The sequence below is a fragment of the Choloepus didactylus genome, chromosome 21, assembly GCF_015220235.1.
Source record: "Choloepus didactylus isolate mChoDid1 chromosome 21, mChoDid1.pri, whole genome shotgun sequence".
Classification (NCBI taxonomy): domain Eukaryota; kingdom Metazoa; phylum Chordata; class Mammalia; order Pilosa; family Megalonychidae; genus Choloepus; species Choloepus didactylus.
In genome coordinates this window covers 23,401,312-23,421,765 of record NC_051327.1, presented here as the reverse complement: position 1 = coordinate 23,421,765, position 20,454 = coordinate 23,401,312, and the positions used below count along the sequence as shown (strand labels likewise).

Below are 20,454 nucleotides of genomic sequence, written 5' to 3'. Positions count from 1 at the left end.
CTAGTAGCTGCATTAAAACAGTAAAAAGGAGCAGGCAAAATTACTTTTAACAATGTATTTTATTTAACCCAATATATCCAAAATATTATCATTTCAAGCTGTCATCAGTATAACAATTATTGAGATATTTTGCATTCTTTTTTTTTTTTTTTCTGTACCACGTCTTCAAAATCCCACATGTATTTTGCCCTTACAGCACATCTCACATTGGACTAGCGACACTTCAGGTGCTCAGTGGCCACAAGCACTTGAAACCCAGGTGTGTCAGATATCCTTCAGGCATTTCCAAATGTATTTTCCTGAATTGCCAGCCCTTGAAATGCCCGCTGTGTCTGCCCAGCTGCAGCCTTCAGGCTCCTACCTAAAGGCTCCGGCTGAGGGTGACAGCCCAGGGGTGCCTCCATCGTGGGGGGTTCTTTGCACTGTGACCCCTGCTGGGACACAACTCTGGGCACAAGGAGCACCAGCCTCAGGCAGCCAGTTCGTGGACAGGGATCCTGGCAGGAGCGTGTTGCAGGTACAAAGGTGACCGTTAGAGGCTCACTCCAGAGGGGCTGGCACTGGGGGTACGAGAGAACCACATGGTGCCCTGGACCCCTGGGGTTTCCCTAACAAAGTGCCACCAGCTAGGGGCTTAAAACCACAGAAGTTACTGTCCCACAGCTCTGGAGCCAGAAGACAAGGTGTGGGCAGGGCGGGCTCCTTCAGATGACTCCCGGGGAGACCCCTTCCTGCCCCTTACAGCTTCCGGGGTCGCCCGGAGCCCTTGGTGCTCCTTGGCTTGCAGCTACCTCGCTGTTGTCTCATGGCTGTTTTCCCTCCATCTCCAGATTGTTCTCTCCTTACAGGGACCCCAGGCGTTGGCTTTCGGGCCCACCCATCTCCAGTGTGACCCCACCTTTACTTGATGACATCTGCAGAAACCCCACTTGCAGAGAAGTCACCTCCACAGGTGCCTTCTTGGATCTTTCCTGATGAGACCTCAACATATCTTTTGGGGGAACACAGCTCAAAACTTTAAACCCCCAAAAAGCTGCTCAACTGGGAACCTGAGGACCCAAAGGTGCTCCACTGCCCAGGGTGCCTGGTCTCACCCTCTTTAGCAGCAGGCATTTGTGGGTGCCAACTCGTGCCCCAACAGAGGGGTGATGGTTGCAACAGTGGTGGAAGCTGCATTGAGCACCAGCACCGCATCCAGCTCTGCTCAGGGCACTGCACAGGCACCAGCTCACTGAACCCCCTGAGCCTTGGGAGGGAGCGGCCCTCCTGACACCCTGATTTCGGGCTCTGGCCACACAACAGTGGGAGAACACGCTTCTCCTGTTTTTAGCCCATTTGTGGTCCTTGGTCACCGCGGCCCTGGGGCCCTCAGACAGGGACCCCCGTGGAGCAGGCCGTCTGCTGAGATGCGAGCATTCCTCGTCGCCAAGTCTTCTCACAAAGCACTCTCTCTGTAGGTAGCTTACACGAGTGGGGTTCCAAGTGGGCCACAGCCTCGCTGTGGCCGCCCTTTTAATCCTCCAACGACGCTGAGCCCATTTTACAGGACAGGAGACTGAGGCAGGCACCGCACCCCGCGGAGCTGACTGCGGGCAACGTCTCAGCCATCCCTGCCTGCTTCCATTCGCCTCCCCTACCAAGCCAGGGAGGGACGTGGTCAGATGGTTCCCACCGACACCGTCGGGGAACTGCCCGGCTGCTGGATCGCAAGTGGGGTATCAGCTGCCCGCATTCCACCCCCACCTGGGGTCTGCACCCTTGCATGCCCCCCACCCGCGCTGGATGACCACTGGGATTGGCGGGAATGGCCAAGCAGGCCCTCCGAGGCGAGGCCATGAGGACACGGCAGTTTCCTCGTTGCTCTTTCTCGATCGCTCGCTCTGGGGGAGGCCAGCTGTAAGCTCTGAGGACGTGGGTGCGGCCTATCCATGCGGAGGGGTCACCTGGCGAGGAACCGAGGCCCCAGCTGGCACGGCACTTGAGGGGGCCACCGTGGGGGAGGGCCCGCCAGCCCCAGTGAAACCGTCAGATGACACGGCCTGGCTGACAGCTTAACTCACGAGAGCCTGTGCCTCAACCACCCGGTCACATCGTCCCCACATCCCCGACCCACGACCCACGGAAGTGTGGACAATAAATGCCTGTTGATCTAAGCAGTAGTTAAGCTTGGGAGCACTTGGGTACACAGAGATGGGTACGTAACCCCAGCACTGCTCTCCTTTTCTCAGCTCCAACACCAGTCTAGTCTGTCAAGAGTGTTTTATTACCCAGGCTTTGGTCTGAACAAGTTTCCTGTGGTGTAGCCCCGGCCCCATCTTTCCTGGATTGGGGCTGAAGAAATATGCCCGCATTCTAGATGACAGAGTGGCTGGGGACAGGCTGTAAAAGAACAAGTAAATCTGCTCTGAGCAATCTGAGGGAATGGGGTGCATCTCGCATAGGTTTTCAAACTCTGGCCTCAAATGTTAAGGAAATGTTTATGTGGAGGATTACTCTGTGCCACACACACACACACACACACACACACACACTTTGGTCTCCCCGTCTTTTGCAGTGATACGAAACTCTGGTTCTTTGGGGTCATGGTCCCAGCTCCCATCACTGTGTGATGTGAACAGGCAGGAAGCTGTATTGGGGGAAGCAGGAAGGATCCCAGAAGGATCTAGAAGTGCTAGGAAGTGACCTTTGGTGGAGGGGAAAGGGAAAGAGGTGATGGAATCCCCAGTCTTTCACCCAATATTTATTGAGCTCCAGATTCCCTAAGATTCTCACTTGGACCTGCAGTGGTTGGGTTTTGAGGCTTCTCCCCAGCGTCATCCGCCTGCCTTCAGATCCGCCAGGGTCCTCTTGTGTGCTGGGCACTGTGCACTGCTGCCTCCTACGTATTTATCCAGGAACGGCGGACCAAAGCAAGGGCCCCACGTCACTTCTTTGGTGGGTCTTGTTGGGCAGTTGCTGTGGGCAGGCACGTGTTGCGTGGCGTGGTTTCCTGACTTTGGAGGAGAAAGGGAAGGAGGGGAGAGAGGAGGAAGCCCGGCTCCACTCCGTTCTCCAGAACTTTCTGCAATGAGAGGAATGTCCTTTATCTGTACTGTCCAACACGATGGCCATTACCACACGTGGCAGCTGAGCGCTTGAAATGTGGGTAGTGCGACCGAGGAACTGAGTTTTTAATTTTATTTAAATTAAACACTCCACTGAAATAGCCACATATCTAGTAGCTTCCAAACTGGGCAGCACAATTCTAAGAGCCTTGTTTTGGGTCTACAAACACAATCTCTCTAGTGATTTATTTCAAAATTTTAAATTAAGGTATGATGTACATAGAATAAAATTCACAGTTCTGCTAGTTTTGACAAATGCACACAGTCATATAATGACAGTCAAGATAAAAAACAGTTTGGTCACCCACTCGCACCCCAAAATTCCTGCATGTCGTCATGTAGTTAACCTCTCCCCACTCCTCTGGCTCCTGGAAATCCCTCATCTGTTTCTGTCCCTCGAGTTTTGCCTTTTCCAGAATGTCATATTAAAAAAAATCAAACAGTATAAAGCCTTTTGCATCTGGCTTCTTTAACTTAGCATGGTGCATTTGAGATCCACCCATGTTGTGTATTTCAGTCTTTCACTCCTTTTGACTGCTGCATAGTATTCCACCGTAAGGAGATACCACAGCTTGTTTCACCCTCTCCACCTGAGGTACATCTGAGTTGTTTCAAGTTTGGGGTGATTATGAACAAAGCCACTATAAATATTCATGCACACGGTTTTGTGAGAACTCCTAAGTTTTCATTTCACTTGGGTAAATACTTAGGCATGGGATTGTTTAGTCATACGGCAAGTACGTGTTTAACTTTATACTAAACTGCTGAACCGTTTTCTAAAGTGCTGGTACCATTTTGCATTCTTACAGTCTCACCCACACTTGGTATTGCCCATTATTTTTACCTTGGCTATGTTAATACGTGTGTAGTGATATCTCATTGTGGTTTTAATTTGCATTTCCCTAACAATTAATGACGCTGAGTACCTTCTCATGTGTTTATTTGCCATCCATGTATCTTCTTTGTTGCAGTATCTGTGCAAACCTTTTGCCTTTATTTTTTTTTAATTGATCATTCCTCTGGATGTTTTCTGGCCTCTTTTTAACACTGCCTGAAACATCATGTCTGAGTACAGTTTTCTTGTGCACAGCTTAGTGGCTTGGAGTTCTGTTCCTTTTCACTCTCTGCTGTCAGCACCGTAGATGTGTGTGAAGGTAAGAGTCTGGGTACCGTGGGACCCCAAAAGGCTGACTGGGTTTTCCCTTGCAAGCTTTTTATCTTGATTTTTGGGGGGGCAAATGCTTTGTGAAACAGCCTCCACCTGCCCTCTAGACTTGGAGGGGGTGACAGAAGAATTTGGTGGCTCGTATTTTGGTTCTTCAATAGTTTTATTGGCCCTTTGCTCGCCCTCTCTGCTGAAGCTGTCAAGATAATCCTACGACTTGCTGGTCAAGGAAGGAGGAACTGCAAACGATTGAAGAGGTTTTGAGGCTTGTGAGGCCACAGCAAGTCTGCCCTGTGAGCGCCTTGAGTTGCTGTCACACTGCTTCTTGCTCCTCGCGGAATCACCCAGGCTTTGTCAGCGTGTGCATGATTCTTTATGTTGAATAACGACAGGGTCAGGGTGCCTGGGAGCACATCATCCGTCCCTCTTGTCATCAGACAGACCTGCTGTTGAGTTTGAAGTCACCGCAGACCCTGGAGACTGTATATAAACCTTTTTGTATACGATGAGTATTTCTTGGATTCCTCTGCTCTCCATCTCCCTCCTTCAGCTGCTCTGGCCTGGTCAACTACCCAACTGGCCTCCCAAAGTCACCCTGACCCCTTCTAATTTTGGCTCAGCATGGCAGCCAGAGTGATATATATATATATATTTAAATATGTGGATCTGCACGTTCCCCTTTGGCTTAAAACCCCTCAGGACTGCCCATTGCTTTCGGGAGCAGACGCAAATCTCTCCCTGCTCAGGCTCACTCTACCCCGCCTGGGCAGCCGTCTGCCAGCGGCTCTGGGGTCCTCCACGCTGCCCCGCAGCTGGAATGTCCCCTCCCACGGCCCACCCCCTAATCAGCTCCAGCTCCTCCTCTGGGCCCTTCCTCTTCAGGTTTTCTTGCAAGTGGTTACTTGCCTCCCCAACACTACCTGTTTGTGTCCACATCCTCACCCACATGGGTATCCTTCGTTCTCTTTCTGTGAATATATATATATTCAATACTGGGGTAATTGGGTTAACATCCATTTCAACCTCAGGCTGGAAAGTGGGCAAGTGGGGGGGGGGGTTCCTGCCAGGCCCACCCAAGGCCCCTCTTGCTCGGGTGACTGAGTGGCCCCCTCGCAGCACGGCCGCAGTGGCAATTCCACACTTATTAGCAGGAGTTTTTGGTTAACCTCTGCATCCTCCACCAGGGCAGGAACCTTGTCCAGCTCCTCACACCCTGTAATCATGTCCTAAACGAGCGAAACAGGGAGACACGGCACCTCTGACGGGCGCCCGGCTGGATGCGCAGGCCGCTGAACTGATTGTGTGGGGATCGGCACGACGCCCAGATTTGCCATTTCCTCGGCTAAGGTCTCGGGGCGTCCGCGGCCCCCCGGAAGGCTGCAGGCCCTCGGGCAGGGGCGGTGTCCGCGCCCTGTAGCCCAGAATGGGGCCCGGACAGCCGGTGGGGACGTGCTGTGAATGCAGGGCCTCAGGGATCCGGGTGACAGAACGAGCACCCTTCATTCGGGGGCTCAAGCGTGGTCACCTAACTTAGGGTTGGGGGACGGGGCGACTCGGGCCCAGGGGACTGCTGTGGTCATTTGTCCTTTTCCCAAAGACCCAGGATCACAACTTCCAGGTTCGGGGGTCCCCGGGGTGGGGGTGGGGGGCAGCCAGCCGCGGGGGGCGGGCGCGGGGCGAGGGGCGAGGGCGAGCTCCGGGCCGGGCCGGCTCCGCTCCGGCCGCCGCGCGATCCGGCCCGGGTTTCCGCGCGCGCCGCCGCCGCCCGCCCGCCCCCCGCGGCCGCCCCGCCCCCGCGCCCCGCCGCCGCCGGAGGCCGCTCGCCGCGCCGCGAACATGGCCGAAGTCGGCGAGGACAGCGGCGCCCGCGCCCTGCTGGCCCTGCGCTCGGCGCCCTGCAGCCCCGTGCTGTGCGCCGCGGGCCGCCGCCGCCGCCTTCCCCGCCGCCGCGCCCCCGCCGCCGCCGCCCGCGCAGCCCCCCGCGCCCGCCGCGCCCCGCTCCCCGGCGCCGCCGCCCGCGCAGCCGCCGCCGCCCGCCCCGGCCCCGGCCCCGGCCCCGGCCCCGGGCGCGGCCTCGGACGCGGGCACGGCCCCGGCGCTGGTGGCGGCGGCGGCCGCGTCGGTGCGGCAGAGCCCGGCCCCGGCCCTGGCGCGCCTGGAGGGCCGCGAGTTCGAGTTCCTCATGCGGCAGCCCAGCGTCACCATCGGCCGCAACTCGTCGCAGGGCTCGGTGGACCTGAGCATGGGCCTGTCGAGCTTCATCTCGCGGCGCCACCTGCAGCTCAGCTTCCAGGAGCCGCACTTCTACCTGCGCTGCCTCGGCAAGAACGGCGTCTTCGTGGACGGGGCCTTCCAGCGGCGCGGCGCGCCCGCCCTGCAGCTGCCCAAGCAGTGAGTGCGGCCCCGGCCCCCGGGCCGGGTGCGGGGTCTCCGCGAGGCCCCGAGCAGGGCCCAGCCCCGGGCAGAGGCCGGAGGGTCCGCTACCAGGCGATCCCCGGGCCCGTGACGGGCGGGCACCGGAGCCCAGAGGACGGTTCCGGGCCCCCCGGGGCAGGAAGGGGAAATGCGAGGCACGCGGGCGCGCGGCCCGAGGAGGCCGGCTACGAGCCCTCGGCTCGGGCCGGGAAGCGCCGCCGCCCTCCCGGGCGCCTCGGTGGCATCCTGCTGCTTCCCTTCCCTGCGTCTTCGCCGTCCCCCTCCTTCCCGGATTTCCGCGTACGGTTTCTCTCCCCCTCTGCTCTGCCCCGGAGAGAGCCTTGCTTTCTGGAGCCCTGTGGACGGGGAGAAAGCCTGCTCGGTTGGCATTTCCTCATTAGGCACTTTCTTTCTTGTCTGTTGAGTAATTGCTTTGGAGGCCTCACTGGTGTTTATATTTTTTTCAGCGTGTTTCATGTTCAAGGTCTGCCATTTGGCTGTCGAGTTAATCACCTCGTTGGTGAGCGCCCTGAGTCGAGTGTTTTTGCTGGGGAGCTCTTGGGGAGCAGGGCTGGTTTCTGAGGACACCTCCCCTCTGGGGACTTGGTGTGTTTGGGTGTAAACACTGTATTGAATCATTCTCAGGGATTGGCGTATCCACGTGCATTTTGCTAAAATCTGGACTCACCTGATAACAAAGCTGTGCTGTCTGGTGACAGCTTGTGGGTAACCCACTGACTCCCTCCATTCCAGGCCATTAGACGCTTCTCTCGGCCAGTCAGTCATTCTTGTGGGGAAATGACAGACCAGCAGCTCCGTTCCCCTCTGCGGCCCGGGGAAGGCGGCTTCTGCCGAAGCTCCTTTATAAAGCGCAGGTTCTCTAGGTGCTTGAGATCTCTCAGCTCAGCAAGGGGTCACTTCCTGAATCTTAAATGAGATTCTCCTTAGTGTTTTCTCCAACTCAAGGGGAAAAACTTCAGCCCCTTCAACCCCCAAGGTCTTCCGATCACCTGCTGAACAGGCCACCAGGCTGCTGCTATTTATAAGGTACTGTTGGTGTACACTGTGCCCTGCAAAGTTATTCACCGAGGAGCTTGTGTTCATAGTGGGCGCCAGGGTTGTAGCTGGCAGGCTGGGCATGCAGCCACCTCCTGATATGCAGCTTCAGATGCCCCCAAAGCGTTCTCCCCCTGCCAGTCTGTTTTTATCTGACCTCAGCGGTGCTGTCAAGCAACATCCATGTGGCAGGAAAGTAAACTGGACAAGAACAGGGCTGATGGGCAGTAGGAGAGGCCTTGCGGGATGGCAGTGCCTGCCGTCTCAGAGGGAAACTGTTTGAGTCTGGGAGCTGTCATTGCCTGTGCACAGATTGGGTTAGCAATTTCAACAGTTCTGCTTTCCCTTTTATTTTAGAAAACGTAAATCCAAGTAGTTGCACATATATAGTTCCTTTTAGAGTTAGTTCAAGTTCCTTGGCCTACTATATTGAAAATAATCAGAAAATTTTAATGAGTTCAGAGCACAGAAGCTGTGTGTACATCGTCACCCCCAAATGGGAAGTCCATCACCGGCTTTAAGAGAATGACCGCAGTTATTGTGTCTTTTCTTTTAGGCTTTGGCACACGGTTTTGCTATTAATATTTGCTGGCAACAGTTGTCCAGGACTTGGAGCTTTTTGTGCATTGTGGTGACCTGCACACCCTTTTCCACAGCTTGCTTCGTCTGTGATCTTTCCATCACCAGCCCACGCTGGGTGACAGCTGTACTGGGTGGCATCTGTACCCACCCCCCACTGTCCTGGGCCTCCCCACTGCCCCTTTCAGCCTTCACTTTCTGCTCAGGGCAGCATGTGGTTAAGAGGGATGCTGGAATTTATACTCACTTGTTACTAGAAGGAAATCTTCAAAGGGCTTTGATACTTTTAATTCTTGGTAAGAAAAATAACTGAGCAACTTAGAGCTAATCTTGACAGGCTGCCTTGGGTGGCATGCAGTGGAATCACTCTGTGGCTTCCAGGGTGGTGGATGAGAGCTCCAACTTAGCACGCGGCCCAGGCGAGTGCAGAGGACCTTGTGGGCCACGGCTGGGTCGTTTTGTTTAGACCACAGGCTCCTTGAGGGCCGGGACCCAGAGTTCACCTTTAACCCCAGGGCACAGGGCAGGAACTGGCTGGAAATGGGTACCCAGCAAATGTGCTCTGTTTGTCGAACGGACAAATTAATGGAGAAATGAATTCACAGCTTCCATAGGAGAAACGCAAGTCATTGATTTAGCTTAGTTTCCTGAAATGAACCAAATCAGCATGGCATGGGGGAAAATAGGAGCAGCCTTCTTTGGTTTATAGGTGGGTGTGGTTTGTGTGTTTGTATGTATGTATGTAACTGTAGGTCTTTAAAGCATTTTATTTGCAATTTGAATTTTAAAAAGGAGATCCAAGGCCCCTTACTGGCTCTTTACCCCCTTTTTTACTATCTTTTTTCCCTGTTCTTTAACAAATGTGAATTATTTGAGTAATTATGATAAAAGCAAGATTTATGACTGTGGTAGCTTTGAGTGGTAGGATTTATGGGGGCTTTTTTTTTCTTTATGTTTTTTTGTGTTCTCCAAATTTTCTGCAATGACTATGATTAATTTCCTTTTAACTTTTCCTCATGGAAAAATTCATGTGTATACAAAAATAGGATAGCGTAATGAACTGCCATGTGCCCATCCCCCAGCTGCAGCAGCTTTCCTCCATGGCCAAGTGTGTTTTATCCTCATCCCCCATCATCTCTCTCCCCTCTGTTCCCCACCCTTCCCTCCAGTTGTAGTGAAGCAAATCCCAGATGTCATGTCATTCTGTCTGTAAATATTTTGATAAAATCCTCTAAAAGATAAGGACTCTTTTTTAAAAATTTAACCACAATTTCCTTTTCATACCATAAAAACTTACGGTTTCTTATTATCAGTGAATATCCAGTCAGTGTTCAGATTTCCTTTCCTGACTCCTGAATGTTTGTTGTTTGTTCTCACGTATTTATTTGAATCAGGATCCACCTAACAGCCCAAGCCCTGTGCAAACACTGTGATTGGTCGATGTGTCAGCTCTTTTTTTCTCTCTGCAGTTTGTTCACTGACAAAATGGGATTATTTGTTCTGTAGAGTTTCCCACGGCTGAATCTTACAGGTTGGATTCCCGTGGTGTCCATTTAGTATGTCCCTCTCCCCTGTAATGCCTGCAAATTGGTTGTTGGAACTAGAAGTTTGATCAGATTTGGATTTGATATCTTTGCCAAAACCGCCTCGTGGTGGTGCGTGCTTCCATCAGGAGAGGGTCTAGCCGTCTGCCTGTTCGTCAGCAGCTTTTGATGGCGACTACCTGCGTCCGTTAGTCTGTTGTCTCCTGGACTGTTTTGTAGTTGGCGTTGGCCGCTGGTGCTGATCCGACGTGGGTCTGTGCCCATGTTGAGGCAGATCACAGCTCCTGACTGTTGTGATAAACGTCACCAGTTGTAGCCACCACAGCGTTTTATAGGCAAACAATTGTTTAGTCCCTGTAAAAATTTACTGAGCATAGTTGCTCATTGCTGTTTCCAACTGGTCACTTGAAGAATATTGAATTAGTTAATAACCATTGTACAATTTGCTATTAGATGGAGCTTATTTTGAAATTACTCGGAAAGCGCCCGAGTTGGTGGAGACAGCCAGTGACCCCTGAGTTCCTGCTGCTGCGTGCTCTGGGAGCTGTGTGGTACCCTCCGCCCGTCCCGCCTCTGCCCCCAGCCCGCGGGAGCTACTGGGCCTTAAATGGCCCAAGGCGTGGCCTCCGGCGATGGTCCAGGGGCCACATGTGCTGGGCTTTGGCACTTGGGACAGGCGAGGGTATCTGGGCAGATCGGTCTCTCTCCGGGGCTTTAGCTGGAAGACGTGAAAGCTGAGGTCGCGTTGCTGTTTGCCTTCGTGGAGAGAAGCCACGTGCAGTGAGGAGGGAAAGCTGGGATGTAGCGGGGAGGCCGGCTGTCGGGAATGTGGACGGTAGGGTGGGGTGGCTGCGAGGGGCACCGGGAAACCTCTCAGGAGGTGACGTGACTCTCCGAGGCTGGCGTGGGGAGGAGCAGATGAGTTGAGAGAACTTCGAGCTGTGATGGTTGAACCTGGAAGCCAGAAGCTGGCGGAGCCGGCGTAGCGCTGGGTGGTAGAAGCGGGGTGCCCACCGCAGCCGGGATGCACCTGCAGAGGGTCGGGTGTGGCTGGCACGTGGCCTGTCTCTGGGCCTTGCGGGGTCCCGCCTGCTGCTGGGGGGCGGTTGTTGGGTGTCACACATGGAGTTCAACTGGTGTCTCGACCAAAACCCACATGGAAGGGCTTATGGGATTCCAGCAGGCTGGGAGCTAGGACGTTGGATGTATGTTATTAAAAGCATCTGCTAGTTTCTAGTACATAATTCATGTTGAAGTATTTGGGTTTATCACCCCTATAAAAAATTATATCATTTTAAAAAAATCAGTCTATAAGGAGGATATTTATCACATAGTATGCATTGAGTTCAATTTATAATAAACTTGCAAAAGCCTTTGCCATGTTGATGGAGGAATGGGATTGGTAGGTGCTAAAAGCATATAATGTAGTTTTTTTTAAATTATATTTTTTATTGTAGGATGTAACATATACATAGAAGTGATAACTTTTCAAGTGCAATGTAACAAGTAGAGTGCAAATTTCAGAGAATATTGTGGGTTACAGTTCCACAGTTTCAGTTATTTCCTTATTGTGAAATATAACATATATACAAAAAGATAATATCTTTCAAAGTATACTTTAACAGGTAGTTATATAGGAAATTTCCAAAGTTATTATGAGTTACAGCACCATAGTTTCAGTTATTTCTTTATTTTGAAATATAGCATATATATGAAAAGGTGATAGCTTTCAAATTAGAATTTAACAAGTAGCTATAGAACAAATTTCAGAGGATGCTATGTATTACAGTTCCACCATTTCAATTCTTTCCTTCCAGCTATTCTAGTACCTTAGCAAGTAAGGAAAAGAAAACTATATAGAGATTCCGTATTCTGTGTATAATGTAGAGTTTTAATGGAATTCTTGTTTAATGCTTTCAGAAAAGACAGTTATGTTTAAAATTGTGTGCTGAAATGAAACTAAAGCATTTGATTTGTAGATATAGTAATTTACTGTTTGCTGTTTTTGCATGTTGTGAATGTCAGGGGATAAACTTGCTAAAATAATGACAGCTCAAATTGTAGCAATGCCTCATTTCCATAATTATCCTACATTTAAAGCGTTTCATATTAAAATGAGAGGATTATATAAAATGTTTTTGACTTCCTGGAAAGTTGTATTGTGACTTGTTAGGAGATTGCATGATTTTCATTGCTGCTGTCACTTGTCATGAATTTCTGGTTTCCTGGTAAAGTGTTGCTGGTTAATTAAAAAGGGAAGAAACACTGAATCTGCGTCTGGGGACGTGTTTCGTGGGCTCAGCGAGGGGCTTCTTGATCGCCGCCTGGGGCTCGGTCTCGCCAGGCCTCTCGGCCCAGTTCTAGAAAGGTGACACAACACGCTGTCATTGGAGCCGCGCAGACTAGTTAACACACGTTTCACTTTGACATCCTAGTTTCTAGTCAGTCAGAAACTGCTTGCAACTGCCAGCCTTTTCTGTCCTAAGAGTAATTTCCAGCTGGTCATTGGGTGGAGATGGATATTTTATACATGACTTGATTAAAAGGAAACTTTTTTGCCCTTCATCATGTGTTACATTTCTAACCAAGCTGAGAACTTCCATTTACCCTGTCAAGGGCGCCATTCTCCCCTGACACCATGGAGCCCTGTCCCATCGCTGCCTGCGCAGGAGTCCCGGTGGCCTGGTGGCGCAGTGGCCTGGTGGCCTGGTGCCCTCGTGGCCTGGTGGTCCGATGGTGTGGTGGCCTGGTGGTGCAGTGGCCCGGTGGCGTGGTGGCCTGGTGGTGCAGTGGCCTGGTGGCCCGGTGGTGCAGTGGCTTGGTGACCCGGTGCCCTCGTGGCCTGGTGGTCCGATGGCGTGGTGGCCTGGTGGTGCAGTGGCCTGGTGCAGTGGCCTGGTGGCCCGGTGGCGTGGTGGCCCCGTGGCGTGGTGGCCTGGTGGCACGATGGCTGTGGAGCCGGCCCGGGGCCTCCATAGAGCTCATCATCCTCAGCCTCTGTCCTAATCTGCTGCCCTCGTTTCCGGTGGTCGAGTCTCTTGGGGCAGACCCTCAGGATAGTCCACTTCTACTTCCTTGGCTTCAAGGCCCTTGTGAGACCTTTAAACAGAACTGAGGGCCCCAGAGGGTTTTTATTAATGTGGGGTCTGTCGATATTTGCCAACTGAGAAATTTAAGGAGATAATTCATCAGTCTAAAAGTAGCAGCACTAAAAAAATTTAAAATTACTTATTTTTTATGAAAAAATAACTGTTTTCCCAAACAAAACAATTGAGGCGTGAATTTTTTTGCAAGTCTTGTTAATGCCTGATGGCTAGAACCTTGTACCTGCTTCTGCCTGTAGTTGGTTGTGATATCCTGCTTTGGTTGAAGTAAGTCAGCCTCGCACAGATCTGCAGTTGGAAAAGGGAGGAGAATCTCAGGAGCCTTTTCAGATAATTGTGGGTGTTCTCCCTTGACACCTCACCAAAGCTTGACAGTGGGGGGCTTCTTAAAGGTTAACTGCAATATGGAACCCAAAGCCGCATCAGTGAACTTTGTACTGTTACATTAAAGATCCACTGATCCACACTCCCTTTATCCAGTGTATGAATGGATGAGTAGAAAAATGGGGACAAAAACTAAATGAAAAATAGGGTGAGATGAGAGGATGATTTGGATGTTCTTTTTTACTCTTATTTTTTATTCTTATTTTTATTCTTTCTGGTGTAAGGAAAATGTTCAAAAATAGATCAGGATGATGAATACACAACTATATGATGGTGCTGTGAACAGTTGATTGTGCACCATGGATGATTATATAGTGTGTGAACATATCTCAGTAAAACTGAATTTTAAAAAAATCCATTGATCCAGTTTATGCTTGGAGTGAATAGTTTCCCACATGTGATTTTGTAACATCATGCCTTGGTTATTGGGAAAAGTGGTGACTGAGCTGTGCAGATCTCATAATGTTGATATATTGTAGTAGACAATGTAAGAAAATTGTGTGTGTTAATATCACCACTGATTTCTTCAGAAAAGTCTTCTAAGTATTGGGAAGCTGTCAGACTCATGGTGGTGGATGCAAGTTTTCCACATTGTAGTTTTCGCTTGAAAGCTTGAGTTTTCCAGTTGGCGATAAGTATTGTCAATTAAAGTGACAGACTCACTTTGTTCATTTTTAAGATGTCTGCCACATACCCAAATCCAAATTATGATTTTCCTCCAGTTGCTCTTTCCAGGAAAGAGGGTGGAGCTGACAGCCCAGACAGCGACCTGGGGCCCTTCCTGAGGCCTGCTTGGGTGTGTGGCAGGCGTCTCTGGGCATCCCCCTTTGCCACTCGAAGTGTGCTCGAGGAGCGGGGTGCAGTAACCGGTAACTTGTTCTGCTTCATCAAGCAACTTCTTAGGTGAAAGTGCCTTTTTTTTTTTTAATCATATCTTTTTATTGTAGAATATAACATATATACATAAAGGTGATAACTTTCCAAGTGCAATTTAACAAGTAGTTAGAGAGCAAATTTCAAAGAATATTAAAGGTTACAGTTCCACTGTTTCAGTTATTTCCTTGTTATGAAATATAACATATATAAAAAAAGGTATTATCTTTCAAAGTATGACTTAACAAATAGATGTATAGGAAATTTCCAGAGTTATTATGAGTCACAGTACGATAGTTTCAGTTATTTCCTTATTGCGAAATACAACATATGTACAAAAAAATATAGCTTTCAAATTACCGTTTAGCAAGTAGCTATAGAACAAATTTGAAAGGATGTTATGGGTTATAGTTCTACCATTTCAGTTGTTTCCTTCTAGCTATTCAAATACCCTAGCAACTAAGAAAAAGAGAATTATATAGCAATTCAGTATTCGTGATCCTTTGTTAAATTCCATCTTGTCTGTTGCTACCACTTTGTCTAGTTTAATCACTTTCCCAGTCTTCAGGGATGTCTAGGCAGTGACCACCCTAACCTGTTCATGTTGAAAAGGGGTGTTGACTTTATGAGCAAAGGGGACACATCTAGTTGATGTTCTTGAAGAGGCCATTGCCTCTGGGTTTTGGGACTTAGCTGGCATAGGAGCTCTCTAGAGGAATTAAGTTTTTGAAGAATAAACTTACTGAGTGAAACCTTTATAGAGTCCCAGATAGGGATGGAGATATTCTTTAGGGTTTGCAGGACTCCTGTTGACTTGGGCCTATCATACTGTGGTCACTTGGCATATCTTGGTGAGGCTTGCATAGGAGTAACCTCCAGGGCTCTATTTGAATTCTCTTAGAAAAGTGGCTTTTTTTAAAAACTGGGAGCTTGGGACCACGAAGGATGCCTTCACCCACCACTGGGCACCATGGCCCAGCTTCGTGCACATGATCTGCCCAGGTGTCAGTCCAGGGAAAAGGCAACAGCGTCCCGGCACTATATAGAGCAGCTTTGACCTCGCAGGTCTCTCGCGGGGGTTGGGGGCTCCCAGGGCCCAGCGGCCAGCCTGAGAATGGTCTTGCGGTCCTGCCTCTCTGGGTGCCCCCTTCTTGTGAAGGCCAAGGCTGCTCCAGTTCTCAGGAGCCAGCTCGCTGTCCCCCACTCTGTGTCCGGGGAGGTGGCGGTCTCGGGCCTCTCTGGCCCCCTTGGTGGCTCCTCCCTCGAGCCTGCTCCGCGGCCATCCGTGGACGGTGTCACTGCCCCGTGGGGTGGGGCACCCCGCTTCATTCAGTTTCGTGCCTCCCCCTGTGCCTGGAGGTAAAGTGCGTAGGAGATGCTTAGTTTGCTGAACATGCACCAGGTCAGTAGTGTGACCATCACAGTAAGGGGCTGGGTGCGGCAGCTATGGCTTGTGGAGCTTTTGGGCTTCTGAGATGTGACGGGGAGGAAAGGAATGGCCTTCTCCGTTGTTACAACTTGAAATTCATGATCAAGGCCTGTGACAGTGTGAGGTTCTCATATGAAGCAGACCGATTTGTAATTTGTGTAAAGCTGAGAGGAGCAAGTGGTACTTTTAACTACTTCCTTGAGCATTTATCAGTTTCCATGGTGAATAAACTTTTGAAAAGGAAAAGTATCTTTTTCCCTAGAGTTTGATTGGTAGCTAATCTTGATCTCTTGGAACCCAGCAAATCATGTTTTTTAAAATTGAAATATTTTATAGGAATAGGCTTTTTGATGTGGCTTAATTTTTTGTAATTTGTTTTAAAAGTTTAGTGACAGCATATTTTTACAGAAATGTTAAAGTCACTAATTTAGTCATTGGCATTCAGCCTTATTAGCATCTTGTCATATAATTTGGCTGAAGTTAGTAACTTTTATCTGTACAGTCAGTTCTTGAGTCTGTCAGGCATGCCGGTGCCTCTCGTCAGTTATTTCTGCTGTTTGCCCGGGGCGGGTGGGCTGGGGGCTTCTTCTCCCCTGGGGGGGGTCTCGGGCAGGGCCCCTGCTCCAGCCACAGGTCTGGGCCCCAAGGAGACACAGGGAGGTGGGGCGGTGGAGGAGGGAATTGCACACGAGGCCTCAAGTAACGCCTGTGCACAATGTGTGTTTTAGAAATATTTGCTTGAGATTTTTCATGAAACTCTTTTCTAGGCATGTTTTAAAAAAAACAACAACCTGTGCCACTTTCAGTAAATATAAAAATTCATTCTCCCCCTCCCCAATCTGATCTGAACCCTGGGTGATATTTTTCCCTCTGTCCTCCCTTCCTCCCAGTAAACCAGCGTTACACAGAAGATAATCTTATCCTCTGTCTGTTCCGACCAGCGAAGCAGACGTGCCAAGCTTTGCTTTTTGGGATTTGTGTTGCCGAGGCGGAAGGAACTTACTCTTTCCCATGTGAAATGTGCTCGGACCCCTCCCGTCCTCCCACAGCCTTGTGTCACTCCGCTTCTCAGATAATGCTGCTTTTTGGCAGCATATGGGATTCAAAAAATAATCTCAGAGCTTTGAGTTGGAGTTTCATGCCAAACTTGGATGTTAAGATGGTGTGTTTCGGTTTTATTTGCTGGTGGTGGTTCTGAGGGGCACCCGCGTGCCAGCCGTGCAGGGGACAGCGGCCTGGACGCCAGCGGGAGGTGGCCGCATCGGGTTGGTCGGACGAGCCCACGGAGGCAGCCCGTCCCTCCTGAGACCCAGACACAGCCCCCTGGTGCGGTTAAGGGCCTCCTGCGTCACCAGGAAGCCTGACTGGAATCAGCCGGTGAAGGATGATTTGTCAGCTTAGCGTTTGCTTCGCAGTTTCCATTGAAAAAATGTTGAGATGAAATCTCATGTTAGGGGATAAACGAGGCTACATAGAAAGGAAAATTGCAAAGTAGAAATCTATGTTCCCCTGCCTCTGCCCTTGGGGACAGACACCACCCCATCAAGGGGGACTTGCACGGCTTGGGGAGAGCATCTTCCCCTTGGACTCGCCACCTCCCCTTTGGCTGGATTCCGTATTAATCAAGAAGCATTTATAGCCCTCATTTGGCTCCTAACCTGTATGAAGACGCTGCTGAGGTGTTTTGATTATCCAACTTCCTTAGCAGTTAGATTTTTTTCTGTAACTTGTGGTGTGAATGGATTTTCCGGACCTGCTCACCCCTGGATTAGCCAACCCAGGATTGCATGCAGAATCTAGAACTCTCTGCAGTGACAGAAATGGTCCATGTTGCACTGCCTGGGACAGCTGCCACTAGTCGCGTGTGGCTGTTGAGCACCTGAAATGTGGCTCACGTGACTGAAGAGATGGATGTTGGATTTTGTTGGTTTCAGTTCATTTGACTTTACGTAGCCCCTGGGCTGCCGCTGGCTCTGTGGCTTGACGAGGGCACGGCCTCCTCCATCCCCGTTTGCCTCGGGGCACAGGCCTGGCGCCTGCCGTGCTCGTCCGGGCAAGAGCGTCTGAGGGCTGGGCTGGGCGCAGCACGGAGCAGACCCCCGAAGTCCAGTTGTCCACTGTGGTCACAGGTGTGGCGCCCTGCCGGCCCTCCTTCTTCCAAAGGCTCTTCCGAAACGTCTTGCAGCTGAAATGGTGGAAACTTGCCTCCATTTCTACCTCCTTGACTCCAGGTGGCCAGTCCCTCCGAAGAGCCGGGTGGAAGGCTTCCAGGCTGTCCTTCTGTTATCCTAGCCTTGGAGCCGGGGAAAACATGAAGGGAGCTGAGAGGTGACGTATATGGATGTAGACCGAGAGAGAGAGACAAGTGTCCTGGCTTGGGGGGATTTAAAAATACCCCCGAGGCCTGGCTCGCAGGACACAGAGAAAGTGCGAGCCCCCTGCTGCCTGCGTGCCTCACCCCTGCCCCCCAAGCTGCCTGCCATGGATGGTTTGGGTCCCGCCTTCCAGGCTGTGGAATCCCTCCGTCAGCAGTGGGCGCGTGCGCCTGTCTGTCCAGCTGGGGTGCTCGGCGTGTGCATGTCGGCGGCCCCGCTCCTCCGGCTGACATGCCGCCTGGTGTCTGGGCTGTCCCTGGTGGCTGGGTCTGCGAGAAGGTTCAGCTGCGTGTCTCCCTCGGGAAGCCGTGAGTCCCACCGGGCCCATGTTGCGTTCCCAGGGCCAAGCAGGGCACTTGGCGCTTGGTAGACACTGGAAACCAGACCGAGTACGTGCATAGTCATGACCTTCTGTGCCCTGCTAGCTGTTGTAGGGTAAGTTTTGCTCATGGAAAGTCCAAATGGGTGTTTCTGTTGGGTGGTCAGAAACAGCCCCTTCTGGTGGAGGCTGGCGGTGAGGCCTGCGCCGGCCTGGGGCCGAGGTCCAGCCCTCCGGTGACCCCCGGGCTGCAGGGTGCCTGCACCCACTGGCAGCTGGTGGGAGGGCCGAAGGGGGCGTGCTGGTGGGCTGGCCCGGGGCGGCGCGTCCACGTCCACTCACGTCGGGGGCCGGAGCGCAGCCCCAGGGCCGCTCCAGGGGAGGCTGGGAACCGAGCCGGGAACAAGGAGAAGAGGGCTGGTGAGTGGCGAGCCAGACCCTGCCCCGTCTCAGACCCGGGCGAAGGCAGCTGTGGGCAGACCTGCGGCCTCCGTCTTGGTGCTAAGGCTTTACTGGCACACGGCCACACCCGCTCGTTTACTGTGTCTGCGGCTGCTCAGCTGAGGCAGAGACGTGGGGCCTGCAGAAGCCTGAGGTGTCTATTACCTGGCCCTTCACAGAGACGGGGAGCCCACCCCTGCCCAGCGCCCAGGCTCCTTCCTTGTGAGTGCCTTTATAGTACTGATGTTCTTTCTCTCGGGCCCCTAGGTTTCCTGTTATGTCTCATCCTGGGTATTTTCTGTAATTGTTTTGGGGATGGTTAATGTGATGGGATTTTTTCCCTTTCTAAAGCACTAGTGTTTGCTTGTAGAAAGGCAGGCTGTGTGTGTGTGTGTCTGTGTGTGTGCATGTGTGCACGTGTGTATGTATTTATTGTTTGGTGTAGGTTTTATAATGCCTTTTTTTTTTTATTTTACATTTTGAAAAATTTTCAAGCTTCCAAAAACGTTGCAAGAAGTACAAATAACTCACGTATGTATTTGCCCAGATTTGCCAATTTTTAGCATTCTGCCACATTTGTTTTGGCATTCTCTCTAGATACATTATTTGTGTGTTTTGAATCTGTCATGCTCCTTTCCTCCTTAATACAGCAGTATGCATTTGCTGAGAATAAGGAGATTTTGCATCACCAGTCTTGTTATTAGATTCAGCGACTTCAGTTTTGAGACGATGTCTTTATCTAATCTGTAGCGCTTATGCCAGTTTGTCAGCTGTCCCAGCTGCTTCCCAGCATTTTATCCCCCAGGGCCAGGATGGAGCAGTGCATTTAGTTGTCATATTTTTGCAGTTGCCTTAATCTAGAACAGTTCCTAAACCTTCCTTTGGCTTTCATGACACTGACACTTTAAAGGAAAACAGGCCAGTTACTTTACAGAGTGTCTGGATTAGATTTGTCTGTTGAGACAGGATCCTGATTAGATTCAGGGTCAGCATCTCTGGCTGGGCCTCTAGATCGGAGGCATGTCCTTCTCAGCGTCATGCCTGGAAACGCCCCGGGTCCTTGTTGATGGTGTTAATTCCTGTCAGTTGGTTAAGGGGTCGTCTGGTTTCTCCAACCCGTAGTTACCTTCTGTGCTCTTGCAATCGGTATGTGGTTTGTGGGCTCCACACCAGCAGAAGGTGTTAGCGTCGTATGCAGTCGCTGTCCCCATAATCCTCAGGTGTGCGCGGAGATTCCCTTGTCATTTTCTTCCCACTGCTTTTCATCTCGCTTCTTTTCGTTGTCTTGTCGAATTGGGTACAAGCCCCAGCAACACTGACTTCCTGCTCTGAGGGTGGGCCCACTTCTTGTCCCTGCTTTCACAGGGGTCCGCAGAGGCCCCCAGACAAAGTGGCATTCGGGGAGCAGAGGGCTGCACGGCTCCCAGGGAGCTCCAGGACCCCGGGGTGGTGGTCCTGTGGGCGCGGGGCCCTGCTTTCTTCTCACTGCAGCACCCTCAGAGCCCCTCAGTGTGCTTGGCCCACGGTCACGTGCATTAAATACTCGGTGCCAAAATGAGTAAGCAGACGGAAGATCTGGGTGCAAAGCCATCAACTGGCCTAAGAAATGATGGGAGGTGACACGCGCTTAGCTTCTGAAAGATCTGGCCACGATGACTTACCCTCC

General features: G+C 51.2%; 1 protein-coding gene and 1 long non-coding RNA gene across 6 annotated transcripts in view; both read left to right on the top strand.

Moving 5' to 3' along the window:
* Window positions 1-3,547, top strand: part of LOC119517553 — a 30,107-nt gene extending 26,560 nt beyond the window's left edge. For 3 of the 5 annotated variants that reach the window (XR_005213552.1, XR_005213550.1, XR_005213548.1), the window contains one exon: window positions 849-3,547. This is a non-coding gene — a long non-coding RNA (uncharacterized LOC119517553). Of the gene's footprint in view, window positions 1-830 lie in introns of all 5 variants that reach the window. The other 2 variants (XR_005213551.1, XR_005213549.1) reach the window with 1 other exon arrangement.
* A 2,543-nt stretch (window positions 3,548-6,090) lies between these two features.
* FOXK1 (forkhead box K1) overlaps window positions 6,091-20,454 on the top strand; it is a 76,085-nt gene continuing 61,721 nt past the window's right edge. The window contains 2 exon segments of the mRNA XM_037813952.1: window positions 6,091-6,189; window positions 6,191-6,660. Coding sequence (XP_037669880.1) covers window positions 6,106-6,189; window positions 6,191-6,660 — 554 coding nt within the window. The 5' untranslated portion in view covers window positions 6,091-6,105.